This window comes from Capra hircus, chromosome 5 (assembly GCF_001704415.2).
Source record: "Capra hircus breed San Clemente chromosome 5, ASM170441v1, whole genome shotgun sequence".
Taxonomy (NCBI): domain Eukaryota; kingdom Metazoa; phylum Chordata; class Mammalia; order Artiodactyla; family Bovidae; genus Capra; species Capra hircus.
The window spans coordinates 100,526,500-100,551,427 of record NC_030812.1 but is presented as its reverse complement, the minus strand read 5'-3'; the positions used below and the strand labels follow the sequence as shown (position 1 = coordinate 100,551,427).

At 39.1% G+C, this 24,928-nt stretch overlaps 1 protein-coding gene across 1 annotated transcript in view; it reads left to right on the top strand.

Annotated features, from left to right (window-relative positions):
• LOC102175560 (alpha-2-macroglobulin) overlaps window positions 9,239–24,928 on the top strand; it is a 71,092-nt gene continuing 55,402 nt past the window's right edge. Inside the window, exon 1 of the mRNA XM_018048527.1 lies at window positions 9,239–9,409. Coding sequence (XP_017904016.1) covers window positions 9,324–9,409 — 86 coding nt within the window. The 5' untranslated portion in view covers window positions 9,239–9,323. The remainder of the gene's footprint in view (window positions 9,410–24,928) is intronic.

The following is a 24,928-nucleotide window of genomic DNA, read 5'->3' as shown; positions in this document are numbered from 1 at the left end:
TATCCCTATAATCACATTGGGTATTGTCTGGAGATTCACGGAATACAAATAAATGTATAATGATTATGAATGTCAATTTTTTTTTTACAATATTTAGCCTTCCTTAGTCAGATACATTTTATCTTCATTTATTCAACTCAACAAGAAGTGAATTCTAATTTAGACTTAATTTCTGAATTTTTACTTAATGAAAATTAAAGATTAATTTCATGGGCATAAATAGCAAAAATAAGTTGAAAGAATAATAAAATGTATGCATGCATGTGTGCTTAAGTTCCCTCAGTCATATCTGACTCTTTGCCACTCTGTGGACTCTAGCCTGCCAGATTCCTCTGTCCACGGGATTTCCCAGCCAAGAATACTGGAGTAGGTTACCATGCCCTCCATCAGGGGATGTTCTCGACCCAGGGATCGAACCCTCATCTCTATGTCTGTTGCATTGGCAGGCGGGTTCTTTACCACCAGCACCATCTGAGAAACCCAATAAAATGTATACAAATAGACAAATTAAAAGATAAGGGCAAAAATAAAATTACAAAAGAAGTGAAGACCAGAACAATAATTGTCATTTTTTATGAAAACCACTGAAAGGTTTTTAAAAGGAGAATTATTTCAGAGTTGTATAATAGGTAGTCCATCTTCTAGGCCATGGTAGGATAAAGAAAGAAAGTTTTTTTTCTGATCTTTCTGATTTCTGATAGAGTCATTTGTGCAGAACTGTTCTCTTTTCATGCTTCTGATGGTTTAGCACAAATATCTCTCTTTTGACTTGTACAATTCCACACCTTAAAAATTGTTTTTTCCCCATCTTCTGTATAGTCAGAGCTCTTTGAAAGCCAGACCTGTATTTTAATCATGTCTGCCGCCTGTTCACCCAACACAGTTCCGGGAATATAGTAGACAGTGAAAAAAAATGGGTCAGTGCTGAGTGAGCATATTCCCTCAAGCAGAGAGACAGAGGAGAAATGGAATAATGCAAAGGTTTTAGCACATACCAGTAGAGAAAATGAGCCAGAAAGATCATTTTTACTCAAATCTGACTTGAATTGCTTACTGTTTCACAAACACATAAAACAGATTTTCATACTTTTCCAAAGTCAGAGAAATAAGAAGAAGGAATTTGGGTTATTTATTAGGACTTGAGGCAAAATTTGCCAGCTTGCCAGGTGACTCAGTGATAAGAATTCATCTGCTAATGCAGGAGACGAAGGAGACATGGGTTTGATCCCTGGATAAGGAAAATCCCATGGAAGAGGAAATGGCAATCCACTCCAGAAAATAAAATAATTCATGATATAAATTAATAAATCTATGAGTCATGAATATTGCTAGACTTCAATGCAAATGTGGGTAAAAAGACTGATTTATAGATTTTAATCTGCTCTACTACAGCCTTTCAAAGAATGTTTATCAGTATTTAATACAAAGCATTTCTTTTCCATGGGGATGGTCTTGATCCCTGTCTCCTGTACAATGTCACGAACCTCATTCCATAGTTCATCAGGCACTCTATCTATCAGATCTGGGCCCTTAAATCTATTTCTCACTTCCACTGTATAATCATAAGGGATTTGATTTAGGTCATACCTGAATGGTCTAGCGGTTTTCCTTACTTTCTTCAATATAAGTCTGAATTTGGTAATAAGGAGTTCATGATCTGAGCCACAGTCAGCTCCTGGTCTTGTTTTTGTTGACTGTATAGAGCTTCTCCATCTTGGGCTGCAAAGTATATAATCAATCTGATTTCGGTGTTGACCATCTGGTGATGTCCATGTGTAGAGTCTTCTCTTGTGTTGTTGGAAGAGGGTGTTTGCTATGACCAGTGCATTTTCTTGGCAAAACTGTATTAGTTTTTGCCCTGCTTCATTCTGCATTCCAAGGCCAAATTTGCCTGTTATTCCAGGTGCTTCTTGACTTCCTACTTTTGCATTCTAGTCCCCTATAATGAGAAGGACATCTTTTTTGGGTGTTAGTTCTAAAAGGTCTTGTAGGTCTTCATAAAACCATTCAACTTCAGTTTCTTCAGCGTTACTGGTTGGGGCATAGACGTGGATAACCGTGATATTGAATGGTTTGCCTTGGAGACGAAGAGATCATTCTGTCATTTTTAAGACTGCATCCAAGTACTGCATTTTGAACTCTTTTGTTGACCATGATGGCTACTCCATTTCTTCTGAGGGATTCCTGCCCACAGTAGTAGATGTAATGGTCATCTGAGTTAAATTCACCCATTCCAGTCCATTTTAGTTCACTGATTCCTAGAATGTCGATGTTCACCCTTGCCATCTCTTGTTTGACCACTTCCAATTTGCCTTGATTCATGGACCTGACATTCCAGGTTCCTATGCAATATTGCTCTTTACAGCATCGGACCTTGCTTCTATCACCAGTCATATCCACAGCTGGGTATTGTTTTTGCTTTGGCTCCATCCCTTCATTCTTTCTGTAGTTATTTCTCCACTGATTACCAGTAGCATATTGGGCACCTAATGACCTGAGGAGTTCCTCTTTTGTTATCCTATCATTTTGTCTTTTCATACTGTTCATGGGGTTCTCAAGGCAAGAATACTGAAGTGGCTTGCCATTCCCTTCTCCAGTGGACCACATTCTGTGAGACCTCTCCACCATGACCTGCCCATCTTGGGTTGCCCTGCAGGCATCGCTTGGTTTCATTGAGTTAGACAAGGCTGTGTTGCTAGTGGAGGTGATGGAATTCCAGTTGAGCTGTTTCAAATCCTGAAAGATGATGCTGTGAAAGTGCTGCACTCAATATGCCAGCAAATTTGGAAAACTCAGCAGTGGCCACAGGACTGGAAAAGGTCAGTTTTCATTCCAATTCCAAGGAAAGGCAATACAAAAGAATGCTCAAACTACTGCACAATTGCACTCATCTCACCTGCTAGTAAAGTAATGCTCAAAATTCTCCAAGCCAGGCTTCAGCAATACGTGAACTGTGAACTCCCTGATGTTCAAGCTGGTTTTAGAAAAGGCAGAGGAACCAGAGATCAAATTGCCAACATCCACTGGATCATGGAAAAAGCAAGAGAGTTCCAGAAAAACATCGATTTCTGCTTTATTGACTATGCCAAAGCCTTTGACTGTGTGGATCACAATAAACTGTGGAAAATTCTGAAAGAGATGGGACTACCAGACCACCTGACCTGCCTCCTGAGCAATCTGCATGCAGGTCAGGAAGCAACAGTTAGAACTGGACATGGAACAACAGACTGGCTCCAAATAGGAAAAGGAGTATGTCAAGGCTGTATATTGTCACCCTGCTTATTTAGCTCCTATGCAGTGTACATTATGAGAAACGCTGGACTGGAAGAAACACAAGCTGGAATCAAGATTTCTGGGAGAAATATCAATAACCTCAGATATGCAGATGACACCACCCTTATGGCAGAAAGTGAAGAGGAGCTAAAAAGCCCCTTGATGAAAGTGAAAGAGGAGAGCAAAAAAGTTGGCTTAAAGCTCAGCATTCAGAAAACGAAGATCATGGCATCCGGTCCCATCACTTCATGGGAAATAGATGGGGAAACAGTGGAAACAGTGTCAGACTTTATTTTTAGGGGCTGCAGAATCACTGTAGATAGTGACTGAAGCCATGAAATTAAAAGACACTTACTCCTTGGAAGAAAAGTTATGACCAACCTAGATAGCATATTCAAAAGCAGAGACTACTTTGCCGACTAAGTTCCGTCTAGTCAAGGCTATGGTTTTTCCTGTGGTCATGTATGGATGTGAGAGTTGGACTGTGAAGAAGGCTGAGTGCTGAAGAATTGATTCTTTTGAACTGTGGTGCTGGAGAAGACTCTTGAGAGTCCCTTGGACTGCAAGGAGATCCAACCAGTCCATAGTGAAGGAGATCAGCCCTGGGATTTCTTTGGAAGGAATGATACTAAAGCTGAAGCTCCAGTACTTTGGCCACCTCATGCGAAGAGTTGACTCATTGGAAAAGACTCTGATGCTGGGAGGGATTGGGGGCAGGAGGAGAAGGGGACAACAGAGGATGAGATGGCTGGATGGCATCATGGACTCGATGGACGTGAGTCTGAGTGAACTCTGGGAGATGGTGATGGACAGAGAGGCCTGGCGTGCTGCAATTCATGGGGTCGCAAAGAGTTGGACACGACTGAGCCACTGAACTGAACTGAATACAAAGCAGAACTATTGCTGAAGGTCTTTCTTTTCTAATTGAAGTATAATTGATGTGCAATATTATGTTAGTTTCAGGTATACATCATAATGATTTGGCATTTAAATATATTATAAAATGATCACCGCAGTAAGTCTCATAACTGTCTGTTACCATACAAAATTATTACAGTATTATTGACTACATTCCTTATGCTATGTATTACATCCTCATGACATTTATTTTATAACCAGTTTTGTATCTCTTAACCTCCTTCACCTGTTTCAGCCCACCCCCCAACCACCCTTCCTCTGGCAGCCACCAGTTTGGCCCTCTCTATTTATGAGTTTTTAGATTCCTTATAGAAGTTGGATTGGCCCTGGTATCTCAGACAATAAAGAATCTGCCTGCAATGTGGGAGACCTGGGTTTGATTCCTGGGTCAGGAAGATACCCTGGAGAAGGAACTGGCAACCCACTCCAGTACTCTTGCCAGGAGAATACCCATGGACAGAGGAGCCTCATCGGCTTAAGTCCGTGGGGTCACTAAAAGTCAGACATGACTGAACAACAAACACACACATATAAGATCATACCATGTTTGTCTTTCTCTGTCTGATTTATTTCACTTAGCATAATACATCTAAGTTCACTCATGTTGTCAAAATGGCAAGATTTTATTTTTTCTTTTAGCCAAGTAATATGCCATTCTTTAGCCATTTATCTATCAATGGACATTTAGATTGAATCCATAATTTAGCTATTGTAAATAATGCTGAAGTGAACATTAGGGTGGATATATCTTTTCAAATTAGTGTTTTGGTTTAAACTTTTAAGAACCCCTAAAACTTGAAAACAGTGACAGAGTTTATTTTCTTGGGCTCTAAAATCACTGCAGATGGTGACTGCAGCCAGGAAATTAAAAGACTCTTGCTCCTTGGAAGAAAGAAAAGCTATGACTGTATTTAAAAACAGATTAAAAGCATATTGAAAAGTAGAGACTTTACTTTGTCGACAAAGGTTCGTCTAGTCAAAGCTATGGTTTTTCTAATAGTCATACATGGGTGTGAGAGTTGGACCATGAAGACAGCTGAGCACCGAAGAATTAATGCTCTCAAACTGTGGTGTTGGAGAAGACTCTCAAGAATACCTTGGACTGCAAGGAGATCAAAACAGTCAATCCTAAAGGAAATCAGTACTGAATTTTCATTGGAAGGACTGATGCTGAAATGGAAGCTCCATTACTTTGGCCACCTGATGTGCAGAACTGACTCACTGGAAAAGTCTCTTCTGCTGGGAAAGATTGAAGGCAGGAGGAGAAGGGAACGACAGAGAATGAGATGGTTGGATGGCATCACTGACTCTATGGACATGAGTTTGCGCAAGCTCCAGAGGTTGCTGATGGACAGGGAAGCCTGGCATGCTGCAGTCCACTGGGTCACAAAGAGCTGGACACGACTGAACGACTGAACTGAAAACTTGTATTATTACCTGCAGTAACTACAAAGTCAGAGGAATTCCTCTCCTCTAGAAGCCTCCCCCGCCCAAATTCCCAAGATCTTTGGCCTGCCAGGAAACAATTTTCTTTATGTATGAGGCTGGTACCCTATATGTCATACACCATGTCAGTTTCCTTTGAGGACTTTATAAATATTGACTCCACCCATATTTCTCTATTGTGAGCTTGTCATGACTGATTAAATAAGAATTATTTTCAAAAATTATTTTTCTTGTAGGCCTTAATTACACAATCAATCTGTCCAAATTATGTCTAGATTTTTAAAAAAGACATATTCTTATTAAACTAATGCAATTAACTATGTTGCCATGAAAATTATGGATATATTTTTACTTGAAAAAGTAAGTTTTTGTTCTGAATTTTAAGAGAGTTAGTGCAAATCAGATACCATTTTTAAATGCTTTGTCTCCATCTACATACAGAAACAGAATCTACTAAATTGGGTGCTAGATATAGAGCAAAAAGAGAAAAGGCTTCCCTGGTGGCTCAGGGGTAAAGAATCCGCCTGCCAATGCAGGAGACGCAGGTTCAGCAGTTCCTGGTCCGGGAAGATCCCACATGCAGAGGAACAGCTACGCCTGTGTGCCACAACTACTGAGCCTGTGTTCTAAAGCCCTGGAGCCACAGCTACTGAAGCCTACATGCCTGAGAGCCTGTGCTCTGCACCAAGAGAAGTCTGAGCACCTCATCTGGAGGAGTAGCCCCCCCTCACTGAAACTAAAGAGAAGCCCACAGAGCACAGACAAAAATAAATAAATAAAGCTTTTTTTTTTTTAAAGAAAGAGGAAGAACTTTTCCCCATATTTGTTAAAAATACATTTAAAAAATACCTCTGTGTGTATGTTTGTGTGTGTGTGTGTGTTGAGTTGCTCACTTGTGTCTAACTCTTTGCAATGCTCTTGGACTGTAGCCTGCCAGGCTCGTCTGTCCATGGAATTTTTCAGGCAAGGATATTGGAGTGGGTTGCTGTTTCCTCCTCCAGGGGGACAAAGACCTATCATATTCTAAATAAATATCCACATTTTAATTTCCCTCCTTGTTCATTCAATCCTAGTAATTCTTATTCTGCTTGATCCTAGGCAAAGCATTCTTTTTCATGAAGTATATTTGCTTTTAAAGTTAAAAATGTCATAAAAAACCTGTCTTGAGCCACTAGTACAAATAAGCCGCAGTTAACCACTATCTTTACTATTTACTTGGCTTTACCAGTTAGATTTTTACTTACATACATTTTCAAGTTATTGGTATGTTTTCAGCTTAAAGAAGTCCCTTTAACATTTCCTGTAAAGCAGGTTTTGTGGTGATAAACTCCTTTAGCTTTTGCTTCTATGGAAAACTTTTTCTCTTTCCTTCAGTTCTAAATGGTGGCCTTGCTGGGTAGAGATTCTTAGTGAGAAGTTTTTTCCTTCACAACTTTAAATATATCTTGCTACTCCCTTCTGACCTGCAGAGTTTCTGCTGAAAACTCAGCTGATAGTCCAATGGAAGTTCCCTTGTACATAACAAGGTCTTTTTGTTTTTTTCTCTCTTGCTGTTTTTAAGATTCTCTCCTGAACTTTTAATTTTAATTATAACATGCCTTGGTAGCGATCTGTTTGGTTCCTCTCATAAGGAACTCTGCGCTTCCTGTACCCGAGTATCTGTTTCTTCCCCTTTCTTAGGGACGTTTTCAGCCATTATTTCTCAAATTTTCAGGCTCTTTCTCTCTGTCTTCTCCTTTTGGGACTCCTTTAATGTGAATGTTATTCTGCTTGATGTTGTCCCATAGGAACTCTTTACCTGCCTCCACTGTTTCAACATTCTTTTTTCTCTTTGCTGCTTTATTTGGAGGCGTTCCACTGCTCTTTCAGGTCACTGATCCTGTCTTCTGCTCCACTTCATCTTCCGTTGAACCCCTCAAGCCTATTTTCAGTTCAGTTATTATATTCTTCAGCTCTATGACTTCTGTTCAGCACTTTCTTATTTATCTTTGCTCAAGCTCTCACTGTGTTCATCCATTCTTCCTCAAGTTCAGTGAGCATTTTTCAACTATTCTTTTGAACTTTTTTTTTCAGATAATTTATGTATCTCCATTTTTTCAATTTATTTATTTTAATCAGAGGATAATTACTTTACAATATTATGATGATTTTTGTCATACATCAACATGAATCAGCCATAAGTATCCCCATTTTGCTAAGATTTTTTTTCTGAAGTTTTGTTTTGTTCATTCGAAGCATCTTCCCCCATTTTCCTCATTTTGCTTGACTCTCTATGTTTGAGTCTGCATGCTAAATAAAACAGCCCACTTTCCCATTGAAAGAGTGTCCTGTGTATGAGATGAAGCTTATCATTTATCCTCACCCTAGCTCTTGGTTGTTTCAAATCAGTGTGTTAAGCAGCCTGATTTATTCTTGATGGATCCCAGTTGTTGAGGGTGTTTTAAGACCTGTCAGTGTTCCAGAAAGCTTGCTCCCAGAGTTAGTGCCTAGTTTCAGACAGATTGAAAGCCAGATCCTCCGGCAACAGCTGTTAAAGTAGTACATAAATAGTCCTGTGGGTCTGCAATCCCTGCTGACCTCCAGACCAGGAGATCCGGGAGTGTTTCTGGGCAACAGTTGCCAGAACTAAGCCTTCCTCTGAGTGTATAAGCTCATTGCTGGAAGATCCCAGCAAGCCATGGCAAGGTCAGGGGACGAAGCAACAACGGGAGGGCAAAAGACTGCATCTTCCTCCGTATATTCCCTACAAGTGCGTCTGCAGCCTCTAGAAGAGAGGCAGTGCTGAAGCCTGTCCCTAAGGCTGAAGTTCCAGGACAAGTAAATGTCTTTTTCACAGGCAGACTATGGGTAATTTTTTTCTGCTGCCTGTGTAATGTCCTGGGTGTGACAGCCTGCCCAGAACTATCTTTCCAATCATTACAGACCTGTAGGGCCCAGGGAGGTTAGTCCCTGTGGCCACCAGCACCAGGTGATCAAGAGGTGTCCTGTGTGAACTGTGTCTACTGCCCAGCCTTAGCAAGTCTGTAGGAGAATGTTGAGTGTGGGGTGGATCCACAGTGTTAGTGATACAGGGGAAGTATGTTGGGAGCAGGGCTTGGCTGCAGCTTGAGGAAGGCTAGGAGAGAGTGCTAGATGGGTGGGTCATGATGAAGTGAGGGGGATAGAGAAGACAGGGAGAACACCTGCAATTTTAGTCAAGCACGGGCATTTCTTTTGAATTACTTTCTCCAGAGCTGCTTATTCAATCCTCTGTCAAGAAGTCCCCCTAAAGTCATTGAATGAGTTACTGGCATAATGACACATGCCTTGACCCTCAAAGGTAGCTCTTTTTGACAGCTACTTGCAAGAATTTTGAAGGAGTTGAAGAAGGGTGGGTTGAAAGTTCCTCCTCAGGAGCTTTGCTGTCAAAGTTAAAGAAGGTTAATTCTCACTGGAACATAAATTTTTATTGTCTGGAAATGACTCAGAGCCTGTCAGACAGAGTTTAGCCTTGAGACTAATGAAGCAATCACTGAGAGCATCAACCCTTTCAGGGAATCTATGTCCAACCATGAACTCCATTTGGAGGCACCAGGTGGAGCTTGTCTGCAAATAGCATATAAAGTCTGCTAAATTTGAAAGGTCTCAAGGACCAGGCTGAGGGCAGGAGCTGGGCACGATACGGTGCCTGCAGTTTGCCCCTCACGATGGGGGAAGGCAGACTTCTTCACTCTTGTCTCCTGCTACTTCTCCTCATTCGGTTTTCTACCAGCGCCTCAGATTCTGTGGAACCGTAAGTCTCACCCAACATCTCTTGCTCAATAGCCTGTTTTTTATTTCAGCCTCTCCCTTATATCTCTGCTTTGCCTTTCCTAGTAATTGCTACCCTTTCATTCCTTAAGATACCTTAAAGTTATAAGAAAGTAGTAAGACTATAACAAGGCTTTGCCTTTCCTAGTAATTGCTACCCTTCCATTCCTTAAGATATCTTAAAATTATAAGAAAGTAATATATTTTTTCTTTCACTTATTCTACATTCTTGAAGTCATGTTTTTCATGGAGTCAATAATAGTCATAAACACAATAAGCAGTCATTAGGAAGCATGACAAACCTCAGGCCTTACCCTCACAGACTCATTCTTTCAGGTGAAAGGTATGGACTGTAAAAATATTTAAAATGTACAGTTGGGAGTAATTAAACTCATATTGCAGATTATATGTACACAGAAGGTAAGGAACGTATTAAATTATATCACAAGCATATAATTTGCAAAATTCATACTGTGGAAAACTGACAATTTGATTTCTCCAACAAATAAATTGTCTAAGAATGAGAAGCAGAGACCACCTATAAAATTAGAAAGATTTAAAAGGTATATCAATCAATTAATCAATCACAATGTATAGGCCTAATTTTGATAATGATTTCAAAGACATCTTTTAAAACATCATGACATCTGTGATGACCTGGAGGGGTGGGATGGGGGTGTGGGAGAGAGGCTCAAGAAGGAGGGGTTATATGTATACATTTGGCTGATTCATGTTGTTGTACAACAAAAACTAATGCAACACTGTACAGCCATTTACTCCAATTAAAAAACATGACATTTTAACAAGGAATTATAAATTTGTACTGGCTGAATATTTAAATATAGATGATATTAAAAAATTTTGTTAAATGTTTATGTATGATAATATAGCATGTTTTTGTTTAAAAATAATCCTTTCCTTCTGGAAATATATGCTGAAATATTTTAGCATTTTGCTTCAAAATGATAATGGGAAGGGTGAGGTGGTTAGAAGGTGAATGTAGATGGAATGTAGATATGGTAAAGCTAAGGCAAGAGTGCACATAGATGTTCTTGGATGTTAGAACTGGGTATTAAGAGTCTAGTAGTTCATTATATTAATACAGTATTGTGGATGTAGACTTTTAGTAGATTTAGAACAGTTAGATGAACAAATAAATAATATGTGTACATATATACATGGAAAGTTTTATATATTTACAAAAAATATTCCAGATTAAAATTTACACAGGATTGGTGATTTCTCACTTTACATATAAAAGATGCCTTGCAGATAAATTACAAACCAGAAAGATTTTCAGTGTGGTCATGGGTGACTGGTAACCAAGCATTAGGGTTATTTTTGAGGTTAACTTTAGCATTTCTGTTCAAATGATGCTTTTTTTAAGACTATAACTACTACCACTACTTTTAAAGACTACTATTTTTCTGAGTGGAACATATGTCAGGAGAGCAGGATAAAAGCCTATTAAAAACATATTATGAAAATAATAATATTGTGGATATATTGGATTCATTTATTATTTTGTCTAATTTTATGCATGTTTGAAATGCTCCATCATAAAAACTTTAAAATTAAAAGGAAGTAACAATGAAAGTTACAAAACATTTAGAACTGAACAAGAATTAAACCATTTTATGTCAAAATACCTATTTTGTTTAAATATCTAGTACATGTGGAAGTACATTTTATAAAACCGAAACATTCTATGAATTAAAAAATCAGGAAAGATTGTTATATGAATGAAATGAGCTAGAAAAATGGGGAAAAAAGCAATATATAAACAGTGTTGACAGCGAATTGTGAAGAACAGAAGTTAATAAAATGAAAGTCAACAAAATGATAGAATCAAGAAAACAAAAGTCTGTATTCTAAAGATTAATAAAACATACAACTGGTAAATTTTGAAAGCCTCGATGAAAAATATAATGTTCTAGAAGAATAAAAATTATACAAATTATCAAAACCGAGGACAGAATATTTTTAAAAATTGAATAAACCAGAAATGAAAGTGAATTAGGAGTAAAAAATAATCCTCTCCACTTACAAAAGATAGCATAACAATATTTTATAGAAAAATTTCATCACACTTTCAAGGAAATGATAATCTCAATCCTAAAAACAATATTTAGAGAGCAGAAAAAGAATACCTATATAAATTATTTTAAGTTTAATATCATAAGAATCACACAAAAAAGAAAATTAAATGTCAATCTCATGTATGGACATAGAAGCAAAATGCAAAATAAAATACTGCCAGTTTGTTACAGCCGTGTATTTAGTTAATTTTACATTAGCTGCTAAAACAGCAAACCCAAAAACTCAGTGACAAAGCACAATAACCTAACTTTGTCATTTGTGTGTGTGTCACTTCCAAATACTTATCCGTCAAACAGTGATATAAAGGTGCCCACAAGAAGTTTTAATACAGCAGACCTGGATATGACATACATCACATTTACTTATGCTCCATTAGCCAGAACTCAGTGGCATGATGAGACAGTCTTTCTGTGTATTCAGGAGGAAAAGGAAAGAAACTCAGTGCAGAACTAGCCAGTCTCTGCTACAAATCGTGTGTGTGTGTGTGTGTGTGTGTGTGTCTATGTTGCTATGTGTTCCAGTTATGTACCTAGAGTGTAATGAATTAAAACAATACTTTATCATTTTTCTCTCATGGTTTTATGGTTTGACCAGGTTCACCCAACAAGGCATTATTCGCTTTGGTTCTCTCTTGCAGTTGAAGTCAGATGTTGGCTAGGGCTTTGGTCCTCTGAAGATTCAACTGGACTGGGTATCCAAGATGGCTCCTCAGATGGCATGCAGTTCATGCTGGCCATCACCTGGTGGCTCATCTAGAAATGCTGCCCAGAGTGTTGACACATGTCCTCTCCAAATGGCTCAGGATTTGGAGCAGGATTCCAGAATGGGACAGAACCTGAAAAGCCTCTTAGTGCCTAGCTTTGGAAGTCACATAGTACCACTTCCGTCACTACCCTTTTTCAAAAGCAAGGCATAGGGCAAGGAGAGGGAACCACATAAGCCTTAGAATACTGAAAGGCATGGTTTATTAATAAACAATCTCTAACCACTAAGCTTTCATAATCTTCCATAAGCCCCCCACTGATTTGCATCTCACTTCCATGTTAAAAAAAATTAAAAAAAAACACTCATCCATGTTCCCCTCCAACACTTGATGTCTCGTCATATGAAGACATCAGCCTCAGGCTTGAAATCCAGCATCTAAATTAGGTCCAAGTATAGATGAGACTCCTTGGGGTCATCTGCTCAATTTCAGTTCCTTTAGTGTAGTTCTCATTCTGAATATCTGTGAACTAAACAGAAAAGTTATCTACCACCACTCTGCTGGGGACAATCCCAGGACAACTGTGACAGATACTTCTATTCAAAAAGGTGGAGCACAGGAGGCCACTCCAGCTCATGGTCCATAGCCACTCTGAAATCTGACCAGGCAGTTGTCACCAGTTCTCTGATTAGGGTTCAGTCTTGCTTCCTCAGAGTGGTTCTCTATGGCTCTGGAATCCACTCTACACTCTAATTCATCCTTTATCTCCCATGAGAAAAGGCGTATGTTTTCAGCTGAGATATGCTCTCAATCTTCTTCCAGTCTGTAGATATTTGAGGGCTCTGAAATCTTCTTTTCCCTTTGAACCATTTCTGTCCTTTGAAGTCCCATCTGGAAATGCTTCTGTTAGTACAATTCTCCTTTTAAATGTCATGGTTTCATATCAGTTTTAATGAGATTTATTCCATGAGACAAAACCAATACCCACAAACCTCTCCAAAAGGCACATCTCTGCCTTAGGTCACCTACAGGGCTCCTGTGAACTAGATTATTAGAATTCCTATTTTCTAGCAAATACAGTCAGAGAGGAATACCCTTAAATTTTTCAGAATTTTTTTTTCTATTCAAAAGTAACTGCTAGGCATAACTTTATTTAGCTCTGAACCTTAATGTCGGATGCTACAGTCAAAACTTTGACTTTATTTTTATCCCAAAGTACATTGATTCTGTACTTTGATTTTTATTTTGGGTTTGATTTTTCTCATGATACCCAGGAATAAATGTGAAAGAAATGGGTAAAACATATATAAGAAAAAATTTTAAATAGTAATGAAGAACACACAAAAAAAGGACTTGAACAAATGTTAATAAAGCATCCTATATTTTTGGATAGGTTAAAAGTCAGCATCATGAAAATGTCAAATGTCAATACTCCCTAAATTTATTTACATTTTATGTAATCTTAGCTCAAAGACCATTAGGATCAGAGATGCTGATTCTAAAATTCAGATTTTAAAAACCCCATTAAGATAGATGACATTTTATATATGTGTGTCTATCTGCCTATGTGTCTATCTGTCTGCCCCTGGTTCCTGGCATAGCACTCCTAAAAATCCCCTTGGAATTTCCTAAGTGATAAGAGTACTTAGAGCATCTTTTATTTGAAGTTTTGCTCTTTGACCCAAGTTGCTGACTCAGAGCTCCTAAATCCACTGGGATTTTTTAGATAAGAGATCTTTTCTTCTAATGAAGCAACAGTTGGTGGGCTCCTGGATAGCTTCAAAATGGGATCTGGGCACCAGAAAGAGAAAACCATGATTAGAATCTATTTCCCTCCAAAATAATGGCTTCAATGTCTACATCTCAGTGTTCTGGGCTGCCACGCCCCCTGCTGTTTCATCCTTATGTATGTATAATTCCTCGTTAATTGTATTTAATTTGCAAGAATCATCTATCAACCTGAGCTGGTTGTGTCTCCTTTTCAGCCCTACTGTGGGTTTCTATTTTCGTGCATGCATGCTAAGTCACTTCAATTATGTCTGACTCTTTGCGACCCGTTGGACTGTAGCCCACCAGGCTCCTCTGTCCATGGGATTCTCCAGTCAAGAATACTGGAGTGGTTTGCCATGCCCTCCTCCAAAGGATCTTCCTGACCCAGGGATCAAACCTGAGTGTCCTGTGGCTCCTACATTGCAGTTGGATTTTTTACCGCTGAGCCACCGGGGAAGCCCATCTCTGTTTTCAGCATCCTTTAAATGAGCCATTAAGCAAAGGAAAGGAGAGAAGTTTCACTTGATTCAGAAACTCAGTTTTGTTTCCATTGCAGTCCTTTTGGTCAGAGAATTCTTAACCTACACAATATACTTATGAAGGAATTTTGTCCATTCGTTTTTTATTTTTATGTGGGGTCTTCTCTTTCTCTTTCTTTTTGGTAGGAAAATAAAATATTGATATAATTTTATATTTGCATGGTATTTTACACATCTCAGAGATGTTTCTATACATCTCATTTTTTTTTCTAAACTGTTCCAGAGAATAAGCCAGAAGCAGCATGAGAAACTGCTCTCCTTGGCCTTATTGTAGACCATAATCACAAGACACAGAATTTCACAATGGGAAACTTGAAAGAAATCTTTGAAAATGATCCAAAAGATCTGAATTAAAATGTAAGAAAGAATTTTGTTCGAAACAAGGGATTTCTCAATCATAGAGAATACATAGGCCAACAAGAGACAGGATAGGAGGTTAGGGCAATTAGAAGTCTAAGAATTCTCTTCCTAATCCAGACCACTTTTTAAATTTCATCTTCATATTTTGCAAAGAGAAAAGAAGCTGTGTACTGGTCTTTTTCCTCAAAGGATGTGTTTAATACCACTTATTACTATGCATTTTGATCCCTCTTTCATAAGGTGAAATATTGTTCATGCATTTTTTTCATAGGGAATGGTAGAAATGGTAGAAACAGGAAGCAAAGGTAGTCACATTCTCCCAACGTATCACTACTGCCCAGGTGGTGGGGGGAGGGGGGTGGGGGCGGAACAGTTAGGTTTCAATACTAATGCTCTTTATTGAATCCTGGGGTTAAAATTCCAGATTTCCAGAACCATATGATTGCTTGCAGAAGCAGGAAAGATATCTGTGTGGGACAGTAACAGCACTTCCAAACAAGAACCAAAGAAGAAATTGGAAAAAGAGTCATTTTATTTACTATTGTATAAGAAAATCACACAGATCAGCAGAAGTCTCTACATTTGTTTTTGTTCAATAATATGAGGTTACGGAACTATATATATGAAAACATGAATTTCTCAAATAATAACAAGATCAGCCTGCTTTTCCCCTTTCCTTTATCTTTTTTTTTCCCCCAAACAGTTACATGGACAAATCTTAACTGAAACTACACAAGTTCACATTTCTTTTCCCAAAGTAAGCAAAATATCTCTGTTTTCCCAGCCTATTTCCCTTCCTAATGTGGAAGAATAATTTACTGAAATATTAAAGATTATTTTGGTTTCATGACAGAAAAGGATTTGAAAATATTGTAATCTGTGCTGATTCTTGTCCTGTGGTATTTTTTTCCCTTCCCTATTTGAAAGTGTAGCCAAGTCCTTGTGGCCTTTTGCCTTAAGAATTTTCAAGGTTAGAAGCAGAGGTTGCTTAAAGATACTATGCAAAAGCCCTGGCACTTGGGCAAGTCACCAGAGGTGCTCCTGAGGAAGAAGAAAAAGAAGTCTTTTGCAGAGACATTAAAGAGAAGCCCCACTGCAGCCAGGATGGGAAGGGAGTTTGCAGGAGAGTGGATATATGTATATGTGTGACTGAGTCCCTTTTCTGTTTACCTGAAACTATCACAGCATTGTTAATTGGCTATATCCCAATACAAAATCAAAAGGTTTTTTTATAAAAGAGAGAGAGAGAAGCCCCACTGGCAGGAAGAAATCAAAACTAGGACATGAGTGGAGTTTATGGGACCCAGGATAGTGGGCACTGGGTCACCTCCATCATTGCACTCAGGGTAATAGATAGGACTTCTGAGCTAAGTAGCTATGTGAGGCACATTCTGGACTACAGAGCTCTCAGTCTCAGGAAATATTCCCGTGTCCGGATAGAGCATAGAAGCAGCCAAGTAGCCAGGCTTCAAAATGGCTGAAGGGCTGGACAATGGCATGGTCATATGAGGAGTAACCAGTTTCATGCAAAGACAAAAGCAGCATCCCAAATATTTTGTTTTACAAACCCCAGTGTGGAGAAGGCTCTAATAAAAATGAAGATTAAGTCTCACTAGAATTTTAGAAGAATGAAAGCAGAGTCAGATTTAATTCAATTCCCAAGTGGCACTAGTGGTAAAGAGCCTGCCTGCCAACATAGGAGACTTAAGAGACACAGGTTTGATCCCTGGGTCAGGAAAATCCCTTGGAGGAGAGCACGGCAGCCCACTCCAGTATTCTTGCCAGGAGAATCCCAGACAAAGAAGCCTGGTGGGCTAGGATCTGCAGGGTAGCAAAAGGTCAAACACAAATGAAGCAACTTAGCACACACGCACAAAGAAAGTAAAGCAATGTTATATTTCTTTTTTTTGATTGAAGTGCAATTGACATACAACACTATGTTAATTCCAGACACACAACATGGTGATTTGATATTTCTATACAAAATGATCACCACGATAAGTCTACTTGCCATCTGTCACCATAAAAAACTATTACAATATTATTGACTATATTCCCCATAAATGTTGTACATTGCATCCACAAGATTCATTTCTTTCTCACTAGAAGTTTGTGCCTCTTAATCTCCCACACTTGCTTCACTAATTCCCCCTACTCCCCTCCCGTAGTAACCACTTGTTTGTTCTATGAGTTTGTTTCAGTTTTCTTATGTTTGTTCACTTCTCTCCTTTTTTAAATTCCACATGTAAGTGAAATTATAGGGCATTTGTCTTTCTCTGTCTGACACATTCCACTTAGCATAATATCCCCCAGGTCCATCCATGCTGTTGCAAATAGTAATATTTCATTCTTTATTATGGCTGAGTAATATTCCTTTGTATTTGTATGTCACATTTTCTTTATCAGTCACCTGTCAATGGACATTTGGGTTGCTTCCATATCTTGGCTATTGTATATAATACTGCAATGAACATAGGGGAGCATATATCTTTTCAAATTAGTACTTTTGTTTTCTATGGATAAATACTCAGGAATGGAATTGCTGGATCATAAGGACAGTAAAAGGATAACAAAGGAATACTATGAACAATGCCTTGCCCACAAATTTAATAATCTAAATGAAATGGACTAACTTCTTGAAAGGCCACTTTTGCCAAAACTCCTACAAGGAGAAATAGACAATTCAAACTGACCTACATCTATTGAAGAAATTGAATCAATAATTAATAACCTTGCAAAACAGAAACTATCAGGCCCAGATAGGTTCACTGGTGAATTTATCAAACATCCTAAGGAAAGAGTTATACCAATTCTCTTCAGTCTCTTTCAAAAGATAGACAAGGAAATATTTTCTAACTCAATTTATAAGCCCAGTATTAACATAATACTAAAACTGTACCACGGCAATACAATAAAATAAAACTGCAGAACAATATTTCTCATGGGCATAAGTGCAAAAATCTTTTTTTTAAAAATAGTAAATCATATCCAATAGTGTATGAAAGAATTATACACAATGACCAAGTGGGATTTATCACAGTTGTGCAAATCTGGTTCAATATTTGAAAATCAATTAATGTAACCCATTACATCAATAAGCTAAAGAAGAAATTGATATTACATGGTATCAGTAGATACATAAAAAAGCAGTTAAAGCATTCTAACATGTATACTATCATGTAAGAATTGAATCACCAGTCTATGTCTGACACAGGATACAGCATGCTTGGGGCTGGTGCATGGGGATGACCCAGAGAGATGTTATGGGGAGGGAAGTGGGAGGGGGGTTCATGTTTGGGAACGCATGTAAGAACTGAAGATTTTAAAATTTAAAAAATAAAATAAATAAATAAATAAATAAACTTAAAAAAAAACAAAACAAAATCCAACACCCATTCGTGATTAAAAAATAAAAAAGTGAAAGTAGCTCAATTGTGTCCAACTGTTTGCAACCCCGTGGACTGTCCATGGAATTCTCTAGACTAGAATACTGGAATGGGCAGCCTTTCCCTTCTCCAAGGGATCTTTCCAACCCAGGGACTGAACCCATGTCTCCTGCATTGCAGGAAGAGTTTTTACCAGCTGAGACACAAGGGAAGCCCAAGAATATCCCTTCTCTAGATCTTCCTGACCCAGGAATCAAACCAGGGTCTCCTGCATTCCAGGCAGATTCTTTACCAACTGAGCTATCAGGGAAGCCCTAAAAAACAAAACCACTCAGCAAAGCAGAAACAGAGGAGAACTTCCTCAACATGATTAAAAAAAAAAAAAAAGTACTAGAAACTTACAACTTATATCACACTTACTGGTGCAAAATTAAAATTTTCCTACTAATAGGAACAAAGAAAGTATATTCTCTCTTACCACTTCTTTCCAGTATCATATTAGAAGTTCTAACTAATGCAATAAGACAATAAAAGGAAATTAAAATTATATGGATTGAGAAAGAATAAATATCACTCCTGTGATATTAGTCATGGGAGTTTTTTTTATTATTATTTCTTTCAGATCACTACATACAGCAGTAATAATAAGCTTGCAGGATACAAAGTTAATATAAAAACTCAACTGCTTTCCTATATACCAGAAATGAACAAGTAAAATTTAGAATTTAAAAGCACAATATCATTTACATTAACAACCCCACCAAAATGAAATAATTAGGTATAAACTTAACAAAATAAATACATATGCTGCTAGAACAACTGGACATCCACGTGCAAAAAAGAAAAAAAAAAGAAAATGAAGGAATCTACACACTTTTCAAAAAAAATTAACTCAAAATGCATTATAGACCTAAATGTAAAATACAAAACTTCAAAATCCTAGAAGACAACACAGGAGAAAATCTAGGTGACATTAGTTATAGTGATGACCTTTTTCGATACAAAGCAAAGGCATTATCCATGAAAGAAATAATTGATAAGCTAAACTTCATTATGATTAAAAATCTGCTCTGTGAAAGACTCTATCAAGAAAATGAGAAGACAAGCTACAGACTTCTCTATTTATTTTAACTAGATATAATACTAATTAAGCAACCCCTGAAGGAATTAGACTTAATTTCCTCACAGAATATATAGCATTTTAGCAAGATAATCCTATTTATCTGTCTAGATTTGTCTGTTTATTTTTCCTTAATTGTGTTTATTTTATAAGCAGCACTGGTTCCTAGAGTAAATTTGAAAAATGTAGCAAACCACTAAAGAAGTATTGGATTGGCCAATGAAAATCATGTCTCTACCTCTTCCATTGTTTTCTGAATAAGTCAGCCCAACACCACTAGATAGAGATAGATAAGACACATGTCACACTGTGTTGAAGAGAGTTAAGATAGTAGATAGTGCGGTGTACAACTCCTAAAAGGATTAGAAGAATGTTCACAAAGAAAGTAGCCTGGCTCAATAGCATATTAGAAGTTCTGGCTAATTCAAGACAATAAAAGGAAATTAAAATTACACAGATTGAGAAAGAATAAATATCACTCCTGTGATATTAGAGTTGGAGCAAGATGAGGTGGGTGTCCTTATGGAGGGTTAGTCTACGCGTGGGGCATCAGAAGCCTAACAGAGCATGTATCAATTTATCTACATGTGTATGTATGTTTAAACATGCATAACTCCTTAGCTCTTTTGCTAAGAAAGTCTAAGAGTAGGGACACCATAAAAATAAAGGGCATACCTACATACCAATTCTTGATTTCTAATGTCATTCACTAAAAGAAAAAAAAAATAGAAAGGAGAATTATAATATGAGCCTGAAATATCTTGGGTCAGAAGATAAGTAGTTGCCCAAGATTAATGAAGGCATGCCAATAGGACCCAGAAGTCAGCTTAAATGGATGTTTACTGGTCAAATCTGAGACTATTTGAGCATCAAAATAAATAATGAAATAATAGATTATAACCCATTATACAAAGGAGGAAAACATGACTATACTGGCAGAAACAAACAAACACATTGAACTTTTGATGAGAAGTAGGTATGTGTGTGTTAGTTGCTCAGTTGTGTCCAGCTATTGGTGACCCAATGGACTGTAGCCTGCCAGGCTTCTCTGTCCCTGAGAAGTAGGTAGGTAGGTGGCAAAGAGTCAGACATGACTGAGCGACTAGGCACACAGCAGGACATTTATATAGTCTAATAGTATCCCCATAAAATATTAGTTACAAGGCAAAACATAAACTCACAAGTATGGCACATAACACCTTAATCAAGTGATTGGATTTAACATTGCCCCAAATGGAAAATACTGAACCATGTGCTACCTGACAGGGTTACAATAAGAACACAGCACCACCCTGGGATATCCCATCTGAAGATGCACATGCCTTCTGGACACCTCTACCTGGATGTCTTACAACCACATCAAACTCTTGCCGCCTCCTCACTTTTCCTCTCCTCACGTATGAACTGTCTTGGCAACGGCATTATCATCACTTAGCTAAATATGCTCTCCGTATCTCCTTCTAAATCCTAATCTGAAGCACCATTGTCTCCCACCACTGCAAGAATAATCTTTTTGGTGTGACATCAGCATCATGGTGGTTGAGATGCTCTCTTTATTGCTCCCCTTCAGTCTACCACCAGAAAAACATCTGCAACTCAGCAAAGGTGCCTCCGTCCAACACACCAGGACATCAGAGGATTTCACACATCCGTATGTTAAAGGTGGGTGGCCTGGGCACATAGAGGAGGCAAAGCCAGGAGAACACTGGAAGCCATGCCTGCGATTCTGGATCACCAGACTTGGTGGCTGAGCCCGCGGCCCCACACAAGCTGGCAGCATCAGGAAAAGTGCACATGACACTGACCTTCTGGGTGCAGACATGCCCACGGCCACAGGGAACTGAACAGCATGGCAGCGGGGCCTGAGATCCTATCCCTCCAGCCACAGAGGTACCTGTAACTCCACCTTTGACACACACACACAGACACAGTGGCAGCATCCATGACTCAACAACTCTGGTCATGGTAGAGACACTCATGATTCTGGATTCCCCACACACACAGCACACAGCACCAGAGCCTATGCCCCAGGAGGCCTTGGACATGGCACAGGCACCTGTCATCCTGGTGCCCCAGGTGGTGCTGCCACGGACACTGGAGCAGCAAGATACCCATGATTGTGGAGGCAACAGGAGCAGTGACAGTGATGGCACTGGGCAACACCACTGACAAAGGCAGAGGAGTGTAGAAAGTGCCTTTATGAAAAATAGGGAGGGACTTCTTTGGTGGCCCAGTGGCTACGACTCCCAATGCAGGGGGTCTGGTCTAGATCCCAGGTTAGGGAACTGAATCCCACATGTGAAAACTAACAGCACAGCCAATTAAATAAATAAATACATTTTTAAAAATAGAGAAATGTGAGTTGCATAGTCGTGAGTAAATTCATAGCTTAATTCACAGTCAAATTACTATACCTAGAATGTTAATAAATACATTTTAACTTAGAAACTGACCTGCCTCTTGAGAAACCTATATGCAGGTCAGGAAGCAACAGTTAAAACTGGACATGAAACAACAGACTGGTTCCAAATAGGAAAAGGAGTACGTCAAGGCTGTATATTGTCACCCTGCTTATTTAACTTCTATGCAGAGTACATCATGAGAAACGCTGGGCTGGAAGAAGCACAAGCTGGAATCATGATTGCTGGGAGAAATATCAATCACCTCAGATATGCAGATGACACCACCCTTATGGCAGAAAGTGAAGAGAAACTAAAAAGCCTCTTGATGAAAGTGAAAGAAGAGAGTGTGAAAGTTGGCTTAAAGCTCAACATTCAGAAAATAAAGATCATGGCATCTTGTCCCATCTCTTCACGGCAAATACATGAGGAAACAGTGGAAACAGTAACAGATTTTATTTTGGGGGGGTTCCAAAATCACTGCAAATTGTGATTGCAACCATGAAACTAAAAGATGCTTAATCCTTGGAAGGAAAATTATGACCAACCTAGATAGCATATTCAAAAGCAGAGACATTACTTTAAAGTAATGTCTCATCAAAGTCTAGTCAAGGCTATGGTTTTTCCAGTGGTCATGTATGGATGTGAGAGTTGGACTGTGAAGAAAGCTGAGTGCCAAAGAATTAATGCTTTTGAAGTGTGGTGTTGGAGAAGACTCTTGAGAGTCCCTTGGACTGCAAGGAGATCCAACCAGTCCATTCTAAAGGAGATCAGTCCTGGGTGTTCTTTGGAAGGACTGATGCTAAAGCTGAAACTCCAGTACTATGGCTACCTCATGCGAAGAGTTGACTCATTGGAAAAGACTCTGATGCTGGGAGGGATTGGAAGCAGGAGGAGAAGGGGACAGCAGAGGATGAGATGGCTGGATGGCATCACTAACTCGATGGACATGAGTTTAAGTGAACTCTGGGAGTTGGTGATGGACAGGGAGGCCCGGCATGCTGTGATTCATGGGGTCGCAGAGTAGGACACATCTGAGTGACTGAACTGAACTGAATTGAACTGAGAACACAATAAGTCTTTAATATTTAGCCTTTTCAACTCTTCATGTACTGTCACAAAAGGAGTGCTTATCAGGGACTTGCCTATGGTTCAGTGGTTGAGAATCCACCTGCCAATGCAGGAGACATGGGTTTGATCCCTGATCCAGGAAGATTCCACATGTCATGGAGCAACTAAGCCCACGAGCTGCAACTAAGAGCAGCCCCCACTCCCCACAACTAGAGAAAACCCTTCCCAGCAGCGAAGAGACTTTGCACTGCAACCAACACCCAGCACAGCAAAAAATAATAAATAAATAAAAATAATTTTTTTTAAAAAAAGAATGGTTATCAATTTTATAAATAACAGTACTGGGAAAGACAACTCTATGAACACACTGGAATCACATTTGAAAACTGGAAATAAAGGCCAATATTTGCCAACATAGTATTCGTTTACATATTAACTTTAGTCATTTGTTCTTTCAACAGTTATTTATTGAGCACCTAATATGAACAAATGGGTACTGTTCTGGGCATTAATATGTGTATAGAGTGAAAAAGTTGGCTTAAAGCTCAACATTCAGAAAACGAAGATCATGGCATCCAGTCCCATCACTCCATGGGAAATAGATGGAGAAACAGTGGAAACAGTGTCAGACTTTATTTTTGGGGGGCTCCAAAATCACTGCAGATGGTGATTGCAGCCATGAAATTAAAAGACGCTTACTCCTTGGAAGAAAAGTTATGACCAACCTAGATAGTGTGTTCAAAAGCAGAGACATTTCTTTGCAGACTAAGGTCTGTCTAGTCAAGGCTATGGGTTTTCCAGTGGTCATGTATGGATGTGAGAGCTGGACCGTGAAGAAGTCTGAGCACCGAAGAACTGATGCTTTTGAACTGTGGTGTTGGAGAAGACTCTTGAGAGTCCCTTGGACTGCAAGGAGATGCAACCAGTCCATTGTGAAGGAGATCAACTCTGGGATTTCTTTGGAAGGAATGATGCTAAAGCTGAAACTTCAGTACTTTGGCCACCTCATGAGAAGAGTTGACTTATTGGAAAAGACTTTGATGCTGGGAGGCATTGGGGGCAGGAGGTGAAGGGGACGACAGAGGATGAGATGGTTGGATGGCATCACTGACTCAATGGAAGCGAGTCTGGGTGAACTCCGGGAGTTGGTGATGGACAGGGAGGCCTGGCATGCTGTGATTCATGGGGTCGCAAAGAGTCGGACATGACTGAGCGACTGAACTGAACTGAACTGATACTGTATAAATTGTATGTACATTATCATATGGTTACATGTAATACATTTTTTCATATGTACACTCTGTGTTAGTTGCTCAGTTGTGTCCAACTCTTTGCAACCCCATAGACTGTAGCTCACCAGGCTCTTCTGTCCATACTGTCCATGGGATTCTCCAGGCAAGAATACTGGAGTGGGTTGCCATTCTCTTCTCCAGGGGATCATCCCAACCCAGGGATCGAACCTGAGTCTCCTGCTTTGCAGGCAGATTCTTTACCATCTGAGCCACCAGGGGTCATTTATATTTTTATGTAATGTCATATGATCACATATATGTGTGTAATGAAATACGCTGTTACTACTGCTACTGCTAAGTCACTTCAGTCGTGTCCGACTCTTTGCGACCCCATAGACGGCAGCCCACCAGGCTCCCCCTTCCCTGGGATTCTCCAGGCAAGAACACTGGAGTGGCTTGCCATTTCCTCCTCCAATGCATGAAAGTGAAAAGTGAAAGTGAAGTCGCTCAGTCGTGTCCAACCTGTAACGATCCCATGGACTGCAGCCTACCAGGCTCCTCCACCCATGGAATTTTCCAGGCAAGAGTACTGGAGTGGGGTGCCATTGCCTTCCCGAAATGAAATGTGCTAGGAACAATAAAAAACAGCATAAGGAAACAGAGGACAATATGTGGAGGACTGCTATTCTGGTAGAATGGTCAAGAAAGGTCTTTGTGAGGTTAAGCAGAGACATGAATGAAGTAGAAGAGAAAGCCATATGAATATCCTAAGTGCCCCAAGAAAAGCAAACGGAGTACATGGTCCTAAAGCAAAAACAGACT